Source organism: Ammospiza nelsoni, chromosome 1 (genome assembly GCF_027579445.1).
Source record: "Ammospiza nelsoni isolate bAmmNel1 chromosome 1, bAmmNel1.pri, whole genome shotgun sequence".
NCBI classification, from domain to species: domain Eukaryota; kingdom Metazoa; phylum Chordata; class Aves; order Passeriformes; family Passerellidae; genus Ammospiza; species Ammospiza nelsoni.
Window position 1 is genome coordinate 122,819,029 of NC_080633.1, and position 19,298 is coordinate 122,838,326.

At 36.7% G+C, this 19,298-nt stretch overlaps 1 protein-coding gene across 1 annotated transcript in view; it reads left to right on the top strand.

The window, feature by feature from the left end:
* Positions 1-585: 585 nt before the first annotated feature.
* CRISPLD1 (cysteine rich secretory protein LCCL domain containing 1) overlaps positions 586-19,298 on the top strand; it is a 36,548-nt gene continuing 17,835 nt past the window's right edge. The window contains exons 1-3 of the mRNA XM_059477770.1: positions 586-843; positions 18,739-18,857; positions 18,992-19,124. Coding sequence (XP_059333753.1) covers positions 586-843; positions 18,739-18,857; positions 18,992-19,124 — 510 coding nt within the window. The remainder of the gene's footprint in view (positions 844-18,738; positions 18,858-18,991; positions 19,125-19,298) is intronic.

Genomic DNA, 19,298 nt, shown 5'->3' on the forward strand with positions numbered 1-19,298 from the left:
TTCGTGTCCGAGTTGAATACCTTTAATTTAATTAGGGTTTTGGAAATCGTAAAACAAAAGCTTTAATCAAGGTCACAGTTTGAAATGCGCTAAGAGGGGATACTTTGTATCAAGTTAATTGTGGATTTCAGTTTACACTTTGGCAATGACTGCAAGCCTTTAACCTTCTTTTGTTAAGTTCCAATAGTGGAAGACCTTATCAACTGTCTAATCTTCGTTGATGTCTGGCTCCTTTTAAGCAGATATGAAAAGCATGCTTTTTGCATGCAAGCACTGAAATGTGCATGTCAATGTAATATATAAAACCACTTGAACAAACAGAAGTTCATAAGGCTGAAGATAAGCTATCTTCCCAAATCAACAGTGTGCACTTTTAGAGTAAAAAATGCAGCATCCTGCTCTCTCCCCCTAGAACAACAGTTACAAAATCTGTATGAACTAAAGATTTTGTTGCTTAATAAATCCATACAGGCTGGTCCTTCAGTCTACAAATTAAAAATTCTCTCTTATGCATTTACAGCCAGCAAACCTGGAAGAAAGACTTTGTCTTGGAGCTAACTCCTGAGCATTTTGAGATCATTCATCATGAAGTATGTAGTACAGGAATGGCTCAGAGTAACTACCTTGCTATTCATAGCTCAAGCAGTTTCTGCAATGGTTCTTCCCAATGCCACGCTCTTAGAGGAACTTTTGGAAAAGTACATGGATGAAGATGGTGAGTGGTGGATCGCCAAGCAGAGAGGGAAAAGGGCTATCACAGACAGTGATATGCAAAGTATCTTGGATCTTCATAATAAATTACGGGGTCAGGTGTATCCACCAGCTTCCAATATGGAATATATGGTAAGGAAAAACGGATAGTGACATGCAGAAAAAAATGTTCTTAGAATAGTTGCTATCACTTTATAAAACAGCATACTTTCAGTCTTAGCTTGCTTGTTTTCTCCTTTAAAGTACTTGTCACTTGTTTGTCTTTTTTTCTTTGTACAGGTATGAACTGTGAGATAAAAATGCCTGTTTGTGCATCAAGTGTCATGCTCTACTTATATTAATGTGTTTAATCTCTCATAGCTCTGCTAAATTTAAGTGGCAGTTCCTCAGTGTTAGGGGCCAATTTCCAAAATTGCAGTACTCAATAAAGTTGATTGTAATTATGGCCTAAACTTTAGCATCTGAGAAGAGTACTGAGCAATGAAGTTTCAAGGTAGCATGCATGTATTCTTTCCCATGCTTCTAGGTTGGATGGCATTTCTGAACAAAATGAGGATCTTACAACAAGAAAGTCTTCTATTTAAGTTGACACATGTTACTGGAGGGCTGTATATTTCTGTGTTCAAGTTAATAATGTAATTTCTGTTTATTTTTTTTCCTTAAGAAGCCTCTATATTTGGCCTATTATTAGTGGCAGTAAGTTCCATGTTTCTGAACTTTGTTTTTATGCCATAGTTCAAGGCTAATTCTATCTCTCCTTGCTAAGTAGATGAAATCAGGTCATTAAAGTTTTTAAGAAGTCTAGAGCTTTAACAATAATGGGCAAGTTTTCTTTTTTCTGCACCTTTTTCCTGTGTCCACATGATATATTGTTGACTTATCTGTTCATGCACAAGAGAAAGAGCATTGGTATAGGTTGAGCTGTTTATTTGAAATATTTTACAGATTTCTTGTCACTTTCCATGACAGAGGTTTATATTAGCACGTTTCCAGATAAAAATATCTTTCCTAGACTGGAGTGGTGACTTTCAGGTTGGAGATCTGTTTGAACTGAGTATATATGAGTCCTGGAGAAGCCATACTTGCTTAAACCATCAGTGCAATCATAGGATGGTTTGGGTTGGAGGAGACCTTTAAAGGTTCTCTAGTCCATCCCCCATTCAAGGCAGTTTAACTTAAGTTTACCTATTAGAGTGTTATTGTATTAGACTAACAGCCGTCAGGAATGAAATCACAGGATATATTGCCACATATCATCTCCAAACAAAGGGATGATAATACCTGAAACCCCTTTAACCCATTCAGTTACAATTGTCTGCACAAATTCGTAAACTTTGTTTTCTGTTGCAACTTTTCGAGACCTTGCTATAATAGAGGTTAACATTTTGCTCCCAGTCACTCAGGCCAACTTTTTTCTGGAAAGCTCAAAAACAAGCAATTAAGTTTTTTTATGTAAAAGAAGAATTGGGAAGACTGTTGCTTTCCCTTGTTAAAATACTGCAAGCCTTTTTCTTGAGATTCTCTGAAAGCGTAGGTATTTGTAGTTATGTGGCTTTTTCCATTCCTAATGCCATACTACATTTGCCTGTCATATATCTTGGAAAGGAGAATTTGGATATACTCACAGAAGTAAGGTTTTTGACAGCTTTATTCAAAGATTCCTCCAGCACTGCACACACTTGGGCTTAAACTCTGTGTTGGGTCTACATCTGGAACAAGTTTTTTTGGTTTTGTTGTTTTTTCTGTGCTCTCCAATGGTGTCTGAGCCAGAGAGTACAAGTAGCATGGAAAAGCAATTACCCAGTTTTAACATCAAGGATGTTACTCAGAACAGGGCAGCAGCTTTGAAGAGAGTGGGATTCGATTTTGGCATAATGTCCTAGGAAATGAGGGATTAGGATAGGCAAAGGTTTGTGACCTGTGAAAGGGTCTGTTTAAAGTCTGTGGTCAGAGGGATAGATACCTGTGGAGGGTATGAGAAGGGTGTGGAGAGAGCCTGAGTGGTCAAGCAGGTGTTGAGGAATTGTGATGGAGAGAAAGAGCATTTGAGGAATGGATACGGTTAATCTAAGACCTGTGACTGTGATTTGCATCAGAAGTTTATGAAACTAGTTTAAGAGCACAGACATTTGCTAAGGGAGGCCATTTGAAAAGTCTAAACCTGTTAGTAAGTGGGGAGGAAGATTGTATCTGGAGGAAGCAGGGGAGAGTTGATACTGGGAATGGGGACAGGAGGGTTCAGAAGACAGTGGGAACCACGTGCTGCTTGAGCAGAATGAGGAAAGGACAGGACTGCTGATTGTTTGCACATATATTTTTATGGTACTCCTAGAGATTTTCCTTTCAATGTCTTAACAAAGATAATAGTGCTCCAGAAGAGGGAAACCATCCATCTAAATGCTTACCTGATGTTCAGCAAGATAAATGAGTGCAGCTGAAATTCCACTGTCTACTTTTGGTGTGGTTTATTAATACAGACATGCTGGCAAACATGTCTCCTGCTATTGGCACACTCATGTCCCTGTAAACTGCCCTTTGTATTAGTAAAGCCTCTCCTTGTGAATAGAGCTAGTTCTGCTTGAGGGAGTGAAGTTTTATGTCTCACTGAACCTGAATGGAGATGAGCAAGGTCCAGGTGCCTCCCTGATAAACCTCTATCTCAATAAATCTGTGGTGTAGTTGAGAAATTTAAGATACCCAAGAGTGCTTGGAGCTGGGAGAAGTATGTGGGGGCTGCATGCTCCCACTGCACTGTCAGGTTACCTGAGATGTTCCAGACTAAAAGGCAGCTCTGGCTGAAGTGCCTCTGTCCTGCTCCTGCCTCTGGAATGCACCTGAGTTGATGATGAGACTGACCCAAGTACTTAAAGAATCAGTTTTAATTTTAAAACGTGTAATTTTAAGGGTTTTTTTTCCACTCTGAGTCATGACACTATCTCCCTGTGTGGCAGAATCAGATGAGTACCAGTGCTGATAAAAGAACATTGGAATGCATAACTGAGGAATGGGTGGGATTGAGAACCACATTGGGTAGGAGGTATTGGTTTTATTACTCACAAAGTCCAGCCTTACCTTTGAGATAAGGCCTGCAGCATAAGATCTTGGTTCTATTAAAAACAAAACAAAACAAAAAAGAAAAAAAAAGAAAAAAAAACCTAAAAACCCCAACCAAACAAAGCCAAAAAAAAAAAAAAAAAACCCTCAAAAAAACCCCAAGGAAAATGAAAAAGTTGCATTACTGAGCTGTACACTCTTCCCATATGCTTTGAAAAAGCAAACATTATTGGGCTGTCATAGTTAAGAGACCAAAAGTTACAGTGCAAGAAGATTCACAGCAGCTAGGTCTAATGAACAAAGTGTTCTCATGGTTGTCTGGCTGAACTTACTGGATGAAAAGTTCATCTTCCCAAGTACTGTGGCTCTGGTGGTGAGCAGTAATGGATTCCTAAGATAAAAGGATAAGAATAAAGCATGTGAAAAAAGAAACTTCTGCAATGAAGCACCCCAGCTTCCAGCAGACAGCAGCTAAGGGACTTCCTCAATCTGCTGTTGTACTTTTTGCATCAGATGGAATAGTCTCACATGGAATTTTCTTTATTAATCTGAAAGCTTATGATTCCACTTGTATTTTTTGAATCCATGGCATCAATTTTCAGAGCTCTATAAATTTAATTATGTAGTGGGTGAAAAAGTACATTTGTTTTCCTTTAAACTTCTATTTGATGCCTTATTTTTCTTTATTGTGAGAAATAGTAATTTCCTCAGTGATTACAAGGCTTTCAGCTGAAGAATCCTAATTCCTTTACTTGAAAACTGTTCTATGTGAAAAGCTGTCCCATTTTGCAATGGTTGTCCTGTTTTCCTTTTAATGCAAAAGGGACAAACCAAACTGTGGATAGTTATGGCACACTGCAAATTGTTATACTGTATTTATTTTCTTCACTTCCTAACAATTTCTAACATTCTTTTACTTTTTCAGTTAATGTCCTACACCTGACATGTTTCATAGAGCTATTGACAATTACTTCAAGATCTTTCTAATGTGCTAAGAGGTCATTTACTACACCACTGTGTATATATAGTTGGCTGTTTTCTCCAGCAATGTCCTTATTACTTTGTATTCATTCACACTGAATGCTAGAAATCATTTTGTTGTCCAGTCACTTAGCATTAATGAGTCTCCTGTCTTTATCTTTCATTTTTCCTATCCTGTTTTTACCTGTCTTAAATAGTGAACACTATATTGCATTCTCTTTTCTTGGGCTTTTGTGGAGACGGTGTGCTGCAGAGACCATGGACACATCTTGCAGGGAATCTGAAAATTATTTTGTATTCTTAAATCCCTTCTCTGTCATTTATCACTTCTTCCTTTTCCTATGATAGCTTAATTTTGTTTGTTTGTTATTTTTAAGTAACTTAGGAACTCTGTGGAAAATTTCACTGCACTTGCATGTTGACACCTTCAAGGTGTAATATATGTGGGAGTAATTATCTGTGTATTTCATATTTTTTTAACTTGTCCTATAAAATCATTCCAGTGGAAGTCAGTTTTTAGTCTGTGGTTTCTCAGGATCTTCTAGAAGCTTCTTAAAATATTATCAACCATGTGCTGGTTTTTGTTAATGAGCTAACAGGAGAGATAGTGTACTGCACAGTAATCAGAAGTGTAATGAGCAAGTTCTTCCAGGTTCTTGAAGGATATTGTTTAGTCCTGGCAATTTGATGCTGTCAGTGTTTTCAGTTTTGGCTATTGTTTCTTAAGGCTGATTTGGATCCTCCAACTCACCTTCTATCTCTTTTCCTGTATGGAAGAATTCTGGTGTGGGAATGTGCATAAGCTCCTCTGTAGGGAGCAGTATTGCAAAAATGCATTAAACTCTTCTGCAGTGGCCTTATGTGACCTTATGACTGCATGTTAGATCATTCTTTCCTAGACCTTCTCCTTTAAAGTTGAGAGAGTTTTTGGGTTGTTGACATTATGACTTAAATAGAAAAAGAAAAATCTTTATTTGACGTTATGATGAACAGTGTGTTATGAAAATGCATGGCAAATGCATGTTGTATATTTTTTTATTTGGATTGCTTCCTTTTAAAGAAAGGTGTAAGGAACATTTTCTCTTTGCTGTGCACATGAATTTAACAGCGCTGGAAAGAGAGGAGAGAGGAATGAGGTTTCCCTGCTCCCCTTCTAAGGCACCTGAGCAGAGCATAGAGCATATGGTTTGTTGTGGATTCATGTGAAGTAGTTCTCTTATTCAGCTAGAAAGGGTTTGCTGCATATTAATAAATTCTTACTAGTTTGTAAAGCCTTAATAAAAAGGCGAAAAACTTCCTGAACTCCTAATCTTTTTTTTTGAAGCATTGGTTGAGTATCATGTACTGAAATTGGAAAAACTATTTTTTCACTATAATTTCATTGAAAACATTGCACCTTAGTAAACCTGAATATATTAATGAAAACCAATTTCCTTCATGGTTATTGCAGTCAAGACTATGAAAATAGTCATTATTATTTGGATAGTGGAAGTTGTTAATTCCTCTATATTCCAAACAGTTGTAGTTTGCAAAATAAAATAAATCACCAAGAATAATATTCACAAAAGTCATTTTGGTTAAGGAATTTATATTTAAATCATTCTTTTAGTATTCATTCCTTGATTTCATACATATTTTCCCAAAGAAAGAAGTGAAATGATTAATGTGAGATCCCCATTCCATACATGTGCCTTTGCTATACTTAAGAGTATTCAGGTTTCAACTTGATAGATAGCTGAGCATTTCAACCTGGTATTTCTTGGCCCCAAGCCATGCACTGCATTTTGTAATTACTGTAATTGGAGACACCAGTGTCTTCTAGGGCAAGGAAGTCTTTGCTTATTTAGTTATCTCTAGTCTTTTGGCCAGATCCTGCCAAAAAATACCAGGGATGTCATTGCAAAGCCCATAACTTGCTTCTATAAAGTTTTACTTTGGAAGACTTGTGAGGAAGGTACAAAGTTCTAGAGGTGCATTTCAAACAGTTCAGATTAGAATATTTATTTGTGTGTAGTTGTACATATTTTGTTTATAGCTGTGTATAGCTGTACATATTTTGTGTATAGCTGTACCATATAGCTGTGTGGTTCTTCAGGAAAATTCTGGATGTGTATCTGGCAGCAGTGTTGGACCCATATTTTGTTCACAGAGGAAGAAAAAAAGATATATTTTTTCTTAGTTTGGTATAATGTTTGGTACAATATTTCTGTAAGTCTTAGTTTGAAAATCTTGGTAGTGATGTGTTGAAAGTGCTAATACCATATAATTCCTTTCAAAACCATGACTAATTCATGACTTCTATGAAGGGCTTTATATTTTGGGAGGCTTGAAGACTTGCCTCCCTTTCAGTAGCTTCAGGAAGACTTCAGAAGAAAAAAAAATTAAGAAATTTTTCTTATTTAGATTTTTTTTAAATTTTTCTGTAGGCAATCTTCTGTTATAGTTAAATAGAAACCATTGGACTTTGGATAAATATGAACCCACTAGTGCATAGAGCTCTTGCATAATAGTAAAAGATTATTCATGGTATCATAGGGACTGAATAGGGATCAAAATAAATTTTCTTGCTATTTTTGCGATGCATTTAGGTTCTATGATCAGTTTAATCAGGGAGTAGCAGCTCCTCTCTATGTGTCTCTGCATGTTCCTAGATTAGATTTTTTTTTTTATTCTTGTAGTATCCCTAGGAGAATTGAAACAGCATTAGAAAACATAAAGGAAGGCCTTGTAATGCATACACATGTTTTGGTGAATTTTTCTGTTCTGAAGTGCCCTTTTAAATTTCCTAGACCTTTCTGACAAAACATTTTGATGTCTCTGTTTAGTGTATCTTACCCATCTTGCCGAAACTCTTTAGGGATGCTTGATTAAAAACAATTCCTGTTCCTTCTGAGCAAAGGGCTTTGGTTTGTGGAATTGCCTAAGTGGCTGAAAAGCACTTTGGGTGCCAAGAACAGAGCAGCTCTATTCAGAGGAAACCTGCCCTCTTTCCCTCTGGTTTTCCACTTTTCTGCTTCACTTCAAAGATTGGTGGAAGTGCTTCAGCTCCTTTGCCTGTGCTCAAAGGCTACTGACTCTGCATCAAAGAGCACAGTGACGTTGACTTATCCTCTTATTCTCTCTGGCAGTTTTAGCAAAGGATTGTGCAATGTGAAGTGGCCAAGGAAAAAAAGTGGTATGACTTCTATTGATGTAATGCCAACAACAACTAAGCAACTCCAAGTAAAGAAACTGAAAGTGGAAAGTAGCAAAAAGGCTCACTGTCTCAAAGTTTAAGGGAGCTCTCCCAAAATAAAATAATTAGCAACACAGGACAGACACTGTTCATCTTTTACTTTTGCTTTTGAGAAGTTTTTTATGCCCAAATTAAAGAAGATCATTAAATATTAATCAGCAGTAGCAGAATCTAAGCTGAAGTATAACATATGAACATAAAACAGAAAGAATCAATGAAATCTATGAAAGTAGCTCCCTGTTGCCTGCCATTTTCATATTTGCCGTGGAATCTTCCTCAACTAATTTTTTTCTTTTTAATTGAGAAAAAAAACTACTTATTTCCTAACATTATTTTATTGAAATACTAGATATGAAGTTATCCTGTTCGATGTAAATATAATCAGCCTCAGATTTGGCGTGAGGCAGTATCATTAAAAAAGTGTGATTCAAAGCAAAAGACTATCCTCTAGTAATATGAAGATGGACAAATTTCACTTTATTATGAAAGAAGATAACAGTTTCTTCAAATGAGGCTGTTAACTCCCGAATTTGGCTGCCTGATACATATCACAGTAGATTTGTCCTGAATTCCCTGTTGGATCTTCAAGTGGTCAGGGATTCCTTTAATATATTTTCCAATGTTTTTTTGAGATTTTATTTGAAACTATTTCTGAGAGTAATGCCAGGTCACAAATGATCAATGAATGCTTTCTGGCAGTAAGTTCAATTCACTTATGTCAAAACACAGTGGTCATCTTTTAAAAGCATTTAGTTTGACACATATTTGAGATACCACAGCTAATTCCTGTTCAAAGTCCAGGAAATTCTGTAACATGTCTAAAACTGCTGCATGAAAGCAATCAGTTACAGTGAGTTTAACCTGGTAATCACTACTATGATTTGAGGTAAGGACCTGTGCTCTGGTCAGTTTGTGATTAGCTATACATATTCATGAATAGTATTTGTAACGAATGTGTGCAATTCATAATTTGACAATGGACAAACTAGAGAAATCAAGATCAGCTTTCATGCTGTTGCTTCTCTTCTATTCCTGTTAGAATATAGAACTTGAATGATTTTTAGTCATGTCCTAATAGACAGTCTCAATGCACTCCTTTTAAAAAGCAGCAAAGAAAATGCACTGTTTCAGAACACCTTGGAAAGCTGAATATTCCAGCACGGTTTTCTTAACATGCTTAGAGTACACAGAGACTTAAACGTGATTAGTCATGTCTGCTGGTTCCTATTCCTGGTTTTACTTCTTCAACACAAGGAGCTCAAACACTTGAAGCTCTAATAAGGAGATACTTCTAAATATTGGTGCAATTTTTTCAGTGTTTGGGAACAATATTTTTGGCCATATACCACTTTCCTGTTTCCAGGCAAAAGCCGCAGTTTTCCTGCTTTTTACTCTTTTCCAAAAGAGTGGCTGAAACCTCAAGGTCTATTCAGGGATCTCTGCCCAGTTTAAAGCTTTATAAACTCCAGGCTGCCACATGGTAGCATGTAAGTTCCTTACATTTCACTTCTAGCCAGGTAGTAGTTTTCCAGCAGAAAATGCCTGTCTTAACTTTCTTGGTAGAGGAAAGTTTGGTAGTTTTAGCTATTCTTTCTTTGTGCTAAAAGAATATACCAGTACTAGTTAGTGGTGTTTTTACTTTCAAGAGAAATCTTGCCTGTTTTTTTTTGCCTGACTTTTTGTGGTCACTGCTGCATAAGGGACCTCGGGCTGTGGGGAGACCACATTTTTTTTCTGACTCAAATGACTGGAGGTAAGCATCTCAGTTGAGTGAAAATTATTTGCTTTTCAGATGTGCTAATTAATTATGATTAGTTTTCATGGACTTCCTTCAGTATTTTTGTACTGATGAAATTGTCTCACTGAAGCATGACTCAAAGACAAGCTGATGAAAACTGCCAATGCCTGTTCATCAAGAAGAGATCATGTCAAACCAATATATTTTTACTCTTTTAATCACCCAGTAGTTAGGGAAGTAGTAGGTGCCATATTTTGACTCTGGAAAGTTCTTGACACTCTCGACCCTGATGTTTTTGGGAGAGAAAATTGACAGAATCTCCTTTTAAACAGGCAGAAGATTGAAGGTGTTGGAGCCTCTTCTGTTTTGGTTGAACACTTACGACATGTGTAAGCAAGGAGTACGCCTGAAAACTGCAGTGTGTGTGTACACACATATATATATATATATATATTATACACACACACACACACACACACACATATATAGATATATATTCTGGGGAGAGGATGGGGTTGTTTTAAAGAACATGATTAAAATCAGAACTTGAGGAGTAGAAGTAATGGCTGGGGATGAACATGCTGAAACTTAAGCAAGGTATGAAACGAGGAAGAAATCAAACTGGTGAAGTACAAGGGATAAAATGTTGTGGTAAAACTGCAACATAAAGATGCAGGAGTTGCACTGACTTAAAAAATAATATGTGGCACCAATCTGTAAAGGGAGTTGTCCATGTGTGAAACTGATGAGAATTTGTCTGAAATGGAAATGTCCATTTCTGGTTTAGCCATTGTAGAGAGAATAAAAGAGATTAATAAGATTGATTATGAAGACAGAATATGTGATTTATGAGATGATTGAAGGAATGAAGCAGCTGAATTTGGTTAATCAGGGAAATAAATAAATAAAGGTAGTTACAGGAAAGAGAGAGATTTCTTTTTAGGTGACAATAAAACATCAGCTAGCATAGCAGGGCAGGAGGTTTAGGTTGCATACCAAGGAGATCCTCTACTCTTACAACCATAAAAATCCAGAAGGAAATAAAAGTCAATATTATTCTGAAAGTACTGTTACTATTTCAAATTATAAAAATGTGGATAGTACACATACATTTGGCTCAGTGGAAAAGGCTAGATAGACTACAGTCAGGATCAGTCTTTTGAAGTAATTTTTAAGTGTACCTTTCCATTTTTCTGTGTTGGTGCCATGCAGGTGATTTCTAGTTTTCAACTGTATTTCTGGCATATTTGCTCATGGCATTTCTCATTCTATGTTTCATCTTTACTTTTTTTTTTTCCTTCTCAGTGTCATTAGTCTTAATACAGTAGATTCCTTTAAAAAGTAAATAAATGCCCATACTGTACCGTGGTATTTACTTTACCACTCTTTCCCTATATTTAGAATGTATACAGCAATGAGGTATTTGTACTATGCCATGGTAAATGTTTACTTTCAGTGGTGCCCACTGTACTTACTTTTCCATCTTTACTGAGCTTGAATTTTAGCTCTTCTTTAATTTCTGTATAGTCCCAGTCCATATGATTTTTTCTGCCTTCCAACATATGTGAAAATATATCCAATTAAAATGTTACCGCTGTTGAGGGTTTTTAAAAAATTATTTTTGCTGGAAAATGTTTTTTGAGCTACTGGCCTTTGCAGTTGCAATACTTTTTGGTGTAATAGGTGGACTCCTGCTGGTGTGCCTTGGATGAGAATGTACATTTTTGATTTAACACTCATGCAACACAAATGGTGGGATTCATCTCACAAAGCTTTTGATGTCTGTGGTGTAGGTGTCTGCATTTGGGCCAGTCCCCTTTAATTAGTAGGGAAAAATGAGAACGTCCAACAAACAGTTTATCTCAGTTAAAAGTGGGTGACTAAAATTATCTCCTTCTGTAGATGCTTATTTTTCTATGTAACTGCAAAAGTTATTTAGATAATTAGCTCAGATGTAGGTATCTGCTTTGAGGCTGTTTAAATTCAGGATACATAAATCCCACCTCATGTAATTTGTTTGGCTGTTGATGAATTTTAATTTAAGATGTGGTAGTCTCACTGAAACAGCAGCTCCTCCAATAAGCAGGACATTGGTTTCAGTCCACACTGTACCTAAATCCTGTGTTGACAGAGGTTAAATTCCAAAATTTGAAGTCCAGTATGTAAAGCTAAACTGTGGTTTATTTAAATGTGATATGGTGTAAACCAGAAGCAGTCATAAGATCCATATTTTCTGCAACATCCCTGCTGCAAAATGTGCAATCTTCTGGGGTAGAAGAGGAGTCAGCAGCTGGAGGCAGTAGCTGCTGCTACCATTTAGTTTAACCTGCCCAGCTGGGTTTTGGCTTCAGACAGGGAAGTGTTTGAGAACATTTGTGAAACACTGATAGTGCCATATCTGTGTGTCTTTGATGGTGAACTAGTTTTAACAGGATACTGATGAAAGAAATGCCTGTGTTGACAACTGTTGTGGTGCCATTCAAGCAGATTTGTAGAGCAAAAGAATTGATGCTGAGAACCTGACATTCATGCTAATTGCATTTCAGGGTTTGTTTTTTTCTGCTCTGTCTCTCTGTGTGGAATGAACACCCATGAACAACTTCAAAGTGCACTCTAGCAGTGTTATGCAAAACAAAAGGAATAGTTTCAAGGAGGTTCATACTGCTGAGCAATTTGTGATATTTTCAGTGTGTGCCTATCTCAATGTAGAAAGCCAGCCCTGACGATGGTACCTTGTCCAAAAGATAAATCTCGTGGTCATTTTCTGACAAAGTGAGCAATACTTTTTCTTGATAAACAAGTTGAATTACCTTGCATGTAGTATCAAACGATTCCCAGTCAAAGTGCTGGGAATCAGTTACCTTGATGAACTTCCATCTTCTTGTGCTCCCTTCAGTACCCTGCATTTACCAAGGAATTCTCATAGAGCAGTCATTGAAACCTGGTGACATCAGAGCATGGATGAGGGAACTGCTGGATGAGAAATCAGGTGCTGTTCACACCTGTTTTTCAAAAAATTATAGTCTCCCTTTTTATGGAAAGAAATTTCCTATATTTTTAAGTAACAGTGTTTGAAGTTTAATTCATCCTTTGGCAAACAAAAGGGTCTTTGTCTATAGCTATGCAGAGATTTCTTTTCAACTTTACCATTTCTTTCAAAGAGTTGTTTTAAAAATGTCCTTAGTTTAAATCTGTAAAATACTGACTGTTTCTGAGTATTGTGGAAAAACTTCTTGAATTAAGCTTATATCTTAATTGAGGTCAGCTCTATATTTATTTCAGTAGCCAGATTTTAATATCACGAATGACATTGTGGTTAAAATTTGAGAAATGCTTACTTCTGGTAGGATGTAAAATAAATAGATTGCTGTGACTCTTCATATTCTTCCATATTTATTCTGGCTTCTTTTAAAATCCCAAGCAGCTTGGCAATTTAAAGATCACTAATTGGTTTTGTATTTGAACTTATTCGTTGTGTTATTTGATCTGAATGAACATGAAAACTTAGGTGTTTATCTTTGTTTGTATATGGAGATGCTTTATTGTTTGAAACCCAAAGCTTGCCTTCATGCAAGTGAAATAAGGGAATGCTATTAAAAGCACAAGAATAAAATTTGTATTCCATTAAAGAGGTATATTTTAAATACTTAGGGAGATTATTTTACCTGTTTGTTTCATTTAGCCTACTTTGTGCATGAAATGCATTATATTTAGAACTAATCTGACAGGATTAGTATGAAAATACTTTAAACAATCTTTTATCTTTAGAATTAAGATGCAGAGCGTTTCTTCATAGAACTTCAATTAGAATAATTAGTTGAGGAAAGAAATTTGGATCTCTTATTTTAATTACTGAAAGAGAAGAACAAAATTCAAGGTAGTATCAAAAATGTAAAGCGGCTGGCTCCTTTCTGTTCTTGATCCCATCTCTGAAACATGTTGATAATTCAGTGGAAAATCTTCAGAATTCTTCAAATTCCACCTACATGTACCTGTAGAATTGGCCTTTAGAAATACCTATAAGCTAATTTTCTTAGAGTAAGCTGTGATGTAGTATTGCAGTATTATAGATTTCTTGTACAAGTTTTTAATTTTTTTTCAGAAATTTCATACAAATTCATGTTACTAGCACTTGTGTGTAATTTTTGCATTACTGGAGTAGTCAGATATAAATTAAAGATAGTTTTCCAAGTGGTTGCATCAGGGATTAGGATATCATTTATAGAATCACAGATTTGGTAAGGGTGGAAGGGACCACTGTGGGTCACCTGTTCCACCCTCCCTACTCATGCAGGGTTATTCTAGATCACATGGCAAAGGACAGCATCCAGATGATTCTTGAAATCTCCGGTGAGGAGGACTGAGCTCAGTTCTCAATCTGTTCCAATGCTCAGACACCCATACAGTAAAGTTCTTGCTCATGTTTGGGGGGAGCTTCCTATGCCTCCGTTTCTGCCATTGCCTCTTGTCCTATTGCCTGGCACTAACAAGAAGAGCCTGGCTTCAGTCTCTTGGCACCCTCATACCTGGGGTTTTTTGTCCCCAGGTGCAGGACCCTGCATTTGCCTTTGCTGAATTTCAGATGGTTCTTCTCTGCTTGTCTCTTCACCCTATCAGGATCATTCTGAAGGGCTGCAGAGCTCTCTGGGCTTTTTTTTGCTGCTCCCAGCTTTGTATCATCAATGAAACTACTGAGGAGGCATCTGGCCCTTCATCCAAGTAATTCATAAAAAAGTTAAACAATATTTGGTCCATTATTAAAACCTGGGGTACACCACTAGAGACAGGCCTCCAAATAGACCCTGTGGCACTGATCACAACCCTGAGATCTGCTGCTCAGCCAGCTCTCAACTCACCTCGCTGTTGACTCAAGTCTGCAGTTCTTGAGTTTGCCCATGAAGATGTTGTGTGAGACAGTGTAAAGAGCCTTGCTGAAGTCATGGTAGATGATATCCACTGCTCTCCCCTCATTCAGCCAGGTAGAGGGAAATCAAGTTGATCAAGCATGATTTAACTTTTGTGAATCTGTGTTTACTACTCCTGATCACCTTGTCCTTCACATTGGTAGAGATGGCCACCAAAATGGGGTGCTCCATTTCTTTCAAGAGATTGAGGTGGGGCTACCTCTGTAGTAATTTCCTGGGTCCTCATTCTTGTGCTTTTTGAAGACTGGGGTGACATTTGCATTTTTTCAGTCCTCAGGCATCACTCTGATCTCCACAAGCTTTCAAACATGATTGTGGGCAGCCTCACTATTGTGTCTGCCAGGTCTCTCAGCACTTTTGGATGCATCCTGTTAGGGCCCATAAACTTGCTGATCTCAAGTTTGGGTAGGTGTTCTCTGACCCAATCCTACTTGACAGAGGGAAAGTCTTCCTGCTATCATTCCATTACTCTGGTCTCCTAGATCAGAGATTCCTGAGGGCTTGTCTTGTCACTGAGACCCAATGCAAAGAACGTGTTCAGTAACTGCCTTCTCTGTGTCCTGCTGCCAGGGGCCCCCTCCATTTAGTAACAGGCCCACAGTATCCTTAGTTTTCCTTTGTTATTGATGTATTTGACAAGTCCTTTGTTCTGTCCTTGTCCTTGACCAGATTCTTGAAGGGCCTTGGCCTTCCTTCTTTCATTTTGATTTCCTCTGACAACCCTGGCCTGACCCTGCTGCCATCTCCTGTGTATTTCCTGGCTGTGGTTGAGTAATGGCAGGAGCTCTTTATTCACCCACACAGGTCTCTTGCTCTCTTTGCCTGATTTCTTGCTCATCAGGATGCCTCATCCTTGAGCCTGGAGAAAACAGTCCTTGAATATCTTTCCCTCTTTTTATTTAAGATCATTATAGTGATCCTGGAGACTGGCAAGCCTTTTCATTTCTACATTGGTTTGGATTTGTGTTTTATGGTTTCTGTCATGGTAGGTTTTGGAGACACAAGTAATTATGGCTTCTAGCACTTGTATCTCTTTTTTGTCTACTGGGTGTAGGAGATTAGCGATGCTTTACTCACATTTTTTTCTTTGAAGTTTCTGGTAATCAAGAAAGTGACTAATCTCTAGGAAATTCTTTGGAACGGAGATATTTGGACATTCTTCCAGAATGTTTTATAAAATTTATACTCATTAGTAGAGAGGTGGGTTGTTTTTTTTTTTTTTTTTAATTTTAACTTCTGTTGAAACTTCTATGTTAACTTCTATTCTGTTTCAGGAAGCAGAAGCTTTGATGAGGAAATGAACCCATAGAACAATGAACATTGCACTTAATGAGTTCTTTCCCCCTTTAGTGCAATTTGCACTTGACTGATTTTTTTTATATCTGAATATGTAACACTTTTGATATTTACTCCATCACATCTCGAAATACACTTAAGTGATTAAATGAAAAGGAAATTATGTTATGTCTTGGTATTTATAAATGAAGCTGCTTCAAGTAAAGTGTGTTATGATGAGGCCTAGAAAGTGGGAAGTGTGCTTATCTCTGGCTAGGTAAGGTAAAGGGAGTAAAGACAATATCCTATACTGTGGATGAAGGCAGAGAAACGGTTAAAGAAGATGGAATTTTTTTTCAAGACCATATCCAATTTCAGCCGTACTTGGAGTGTGGGTGTTCATCTGTCAGGAGGATTAACGATGAATTTCAGTTTTTCATTGAAAAGCTGTACTTTCAGAGGTCTGGATGGCTCTGTCATGCATGGCTTTCATCACTCTTTAAAGAAAATTTTGTTAAAGGTAATTGCTTTACAGGCTTGAAGAGCTGATTCAGGCAACTACTATTGATTGCCTAGCCCTAAACTTAACAAAAAAGTATAATTATTTCAGTAAAATAGCTGCATAAAATATTTTTAAACTTGTGTGGTGAGAAAAATAGAACAATAGTACAATTCCTTTAACCGTGACTGATGTTTTAAAAGTGGAAAATGTGGGGGCGTGCTTTACAAGAGAATATCTTCTGTCTTTCTGGATGTGGTAAGAGCTATAAGAAATTGTAGCTAGCCTGTGAGGTAGGAAGGTCTAAAACAGAGCAAGTGCTGAAATTTTTGTTCTATCATAAGTCTAATTTATTCTAAATTTGTATTTCAGAGTCCAGTTGGCAAAACCATTCTTAATAGCAATTATTCAGGAAATATATTAACTTTATGACTCGTTAATCCTAAGAACTAAATCTACATATTATAAGATTTTTAGGTGGTAATACAATATATGCAGCAAAGACAAATTGTAGTGGCTTTTATTTTAAAATAATACGGTCTTGTGATTTTGTGGTGGAAGATGAAGCAACCCTACTACAGCCTATAAGAACAAAGTATTTGTGTGGAGGAAGTGTGATAATCATCATGTGTTTTTACAATGGGTACAATAGGGAGAAGAACATTTTGTGGTGGTGTGACAACTAAAGGGAAGGGGAAAAGAATTATACAAGCTGTCACTTCAGGATTTAAGATTAGAATATTTATTTCTGGAGATTAAATATTGTGGTTTATCACATAGAAATAGTGGCCTAGGAGAGTGAGTGGAAAATTTGTACAGTTTCCTAAAGTCAGTGGTCTTTGTATCCATAGGTAGGTTAACAGATTTATTCTGTCATTACTATACTATTTGAGTATTTCTGTCAAAATAAATGTTGCATTTTGGGAGTCAAAATATACCCTGCAAATTGTTTACTTGCTGATAATATTAATAATAACAGACAAAATGCCATCCAATGCATGACAGATTTCTGAAGAAGAGAAGCAAGAACACATATTCTAGGATTAAATTGAGTGAATAAAGTCTTTACATATTTATAGTCTTACATAACCAAGGACATACTTGTTTTTGATGTGTTATCTGATTAATAATTTGAAAACTGCATATCAAAATCCATAGAAAAATAAATTTTAGCATGCGAAATTTGTCTGTTATATTTGTGCAATCTTTGGCTGTGTTGATGAGTTTTCTGCCTTTTATCTGCGCCAAAAATTAGTAGACACGATCTCCAGTGTCTGCATGGGAATTTGGGTCTGGAAATACTGAATTAATGTTATTTAGATAGGATAGTCTCACTTAATGAAATTTAGTCTGAACATATGATGAAATACTTCAGGTTCTATCAACATGTTTTTCTTTACTGAAGGCATTCTAGTTTCCTAAACTGAATGTTGGTATTAGTCAGGTATCTGGAAACTATTTCTACAGCTATCAGGAAATTCCAAAAGCCAAGCAAAATGATGGATACTTTGCACTAGAGCAATGGACCACTTTGAGCAAACCCCAGCTTAGTGCAGTAAAAACTATTCTGCACTATATTCACAATATGGTATGACTTTTTTCAAGGAGAGTATGTTTAAGTATGCTTTTGAAAGAAAGAAACTTGGATTTGCCTTTCAGCTACAAGCTTATTCTTCGATCTACCTTAAAGAATAAAAATTAAGGATAAACAACAATTCATAATTTTTTTTTTACTTCTTCTAAGCATGCCTCTTTACTATCATGAATGTCCCTTTTTTTGCTAACCTATCCATAAAATCAATGAATGACAGCCTTTTTCTAGTTTTCATAATTTGCATTGGAATTGTGTATTATTTCAACAAAAGGTGGTTATAGAAAAGGAAGAGGAAATCTCATTCACTTCACATAAACTATTAGTTTAGAGGAAATAAAGTCTTGTTTGAAAGCAGGTTGGATAATACCCTTTCATTTAAGAAAAATGTCCATTACTGAAAAACAATCTCACAAGACAAAAAATGCCCTTAATTTAGCTTGGAAAATTGAGCTAAGCCTTTCAGTTTCATATTTGTGCTTTATTCAACTGCAGCAAGGCTGCATGAGGTTTTTAAAGGGAATGCTGAGAAGGGATTAATACTTTTTTTTTCTCTTGGTGAAAGCATTTTTCTTTCTTGCAAAATGCAAATACAGCATACATTTTTTAATTCTTACTTCTCAGTCTTCTGCCTCAGTCAAAGAAACCTCAAAAATAAAAGTTTTATATTTATATATATATATTAATATGTTTATATATTTATATATATTTATATGCTTTATATTTCAGACATGGGACACAGAACTAGAGAGATCTGCAGAGTCATGGGCTGAAACCTGTCTGTGGGAGCATGGACCAGCAAGCCTTCTTCCATCAATTGGACAAAATCTGGGGGCACATTGGGGAAGGTAGTTTAAGATGCTGTTTTGTGCAATATATGAGATTTTTAAAAATCTAACAAAATTTGCTTGTTAATAAAAGGAAAAAATGGCAGAAGCTACAACTTTTGAATGATCTAATACACTTTTACGGGCTTTCCTAGGTACAGGCCTCCAACATTTCATGTCCAGGCATGGTATGATGAAGTGAGAGATTTCACATATCCCCATCCTCATGAATGCAATCCGTATTGTCCATATAGATGCTCTGGTCCTGTTTGCACACATTACACACAGGTATGTAGGTGTGCTTTGATTTTAATCACCTATGGAAAAGAGTGACAGAGACTCCCAGCTGGGTTGTGGTCTGACAGAGCACACTAAGCCTGCAGTGCATTCCACAGCACAAATGCCCAAAAAGGGTTTGTTTAGACTCCAAGTTAAAAGCCCTGGGTATCAATGACAAAGTAA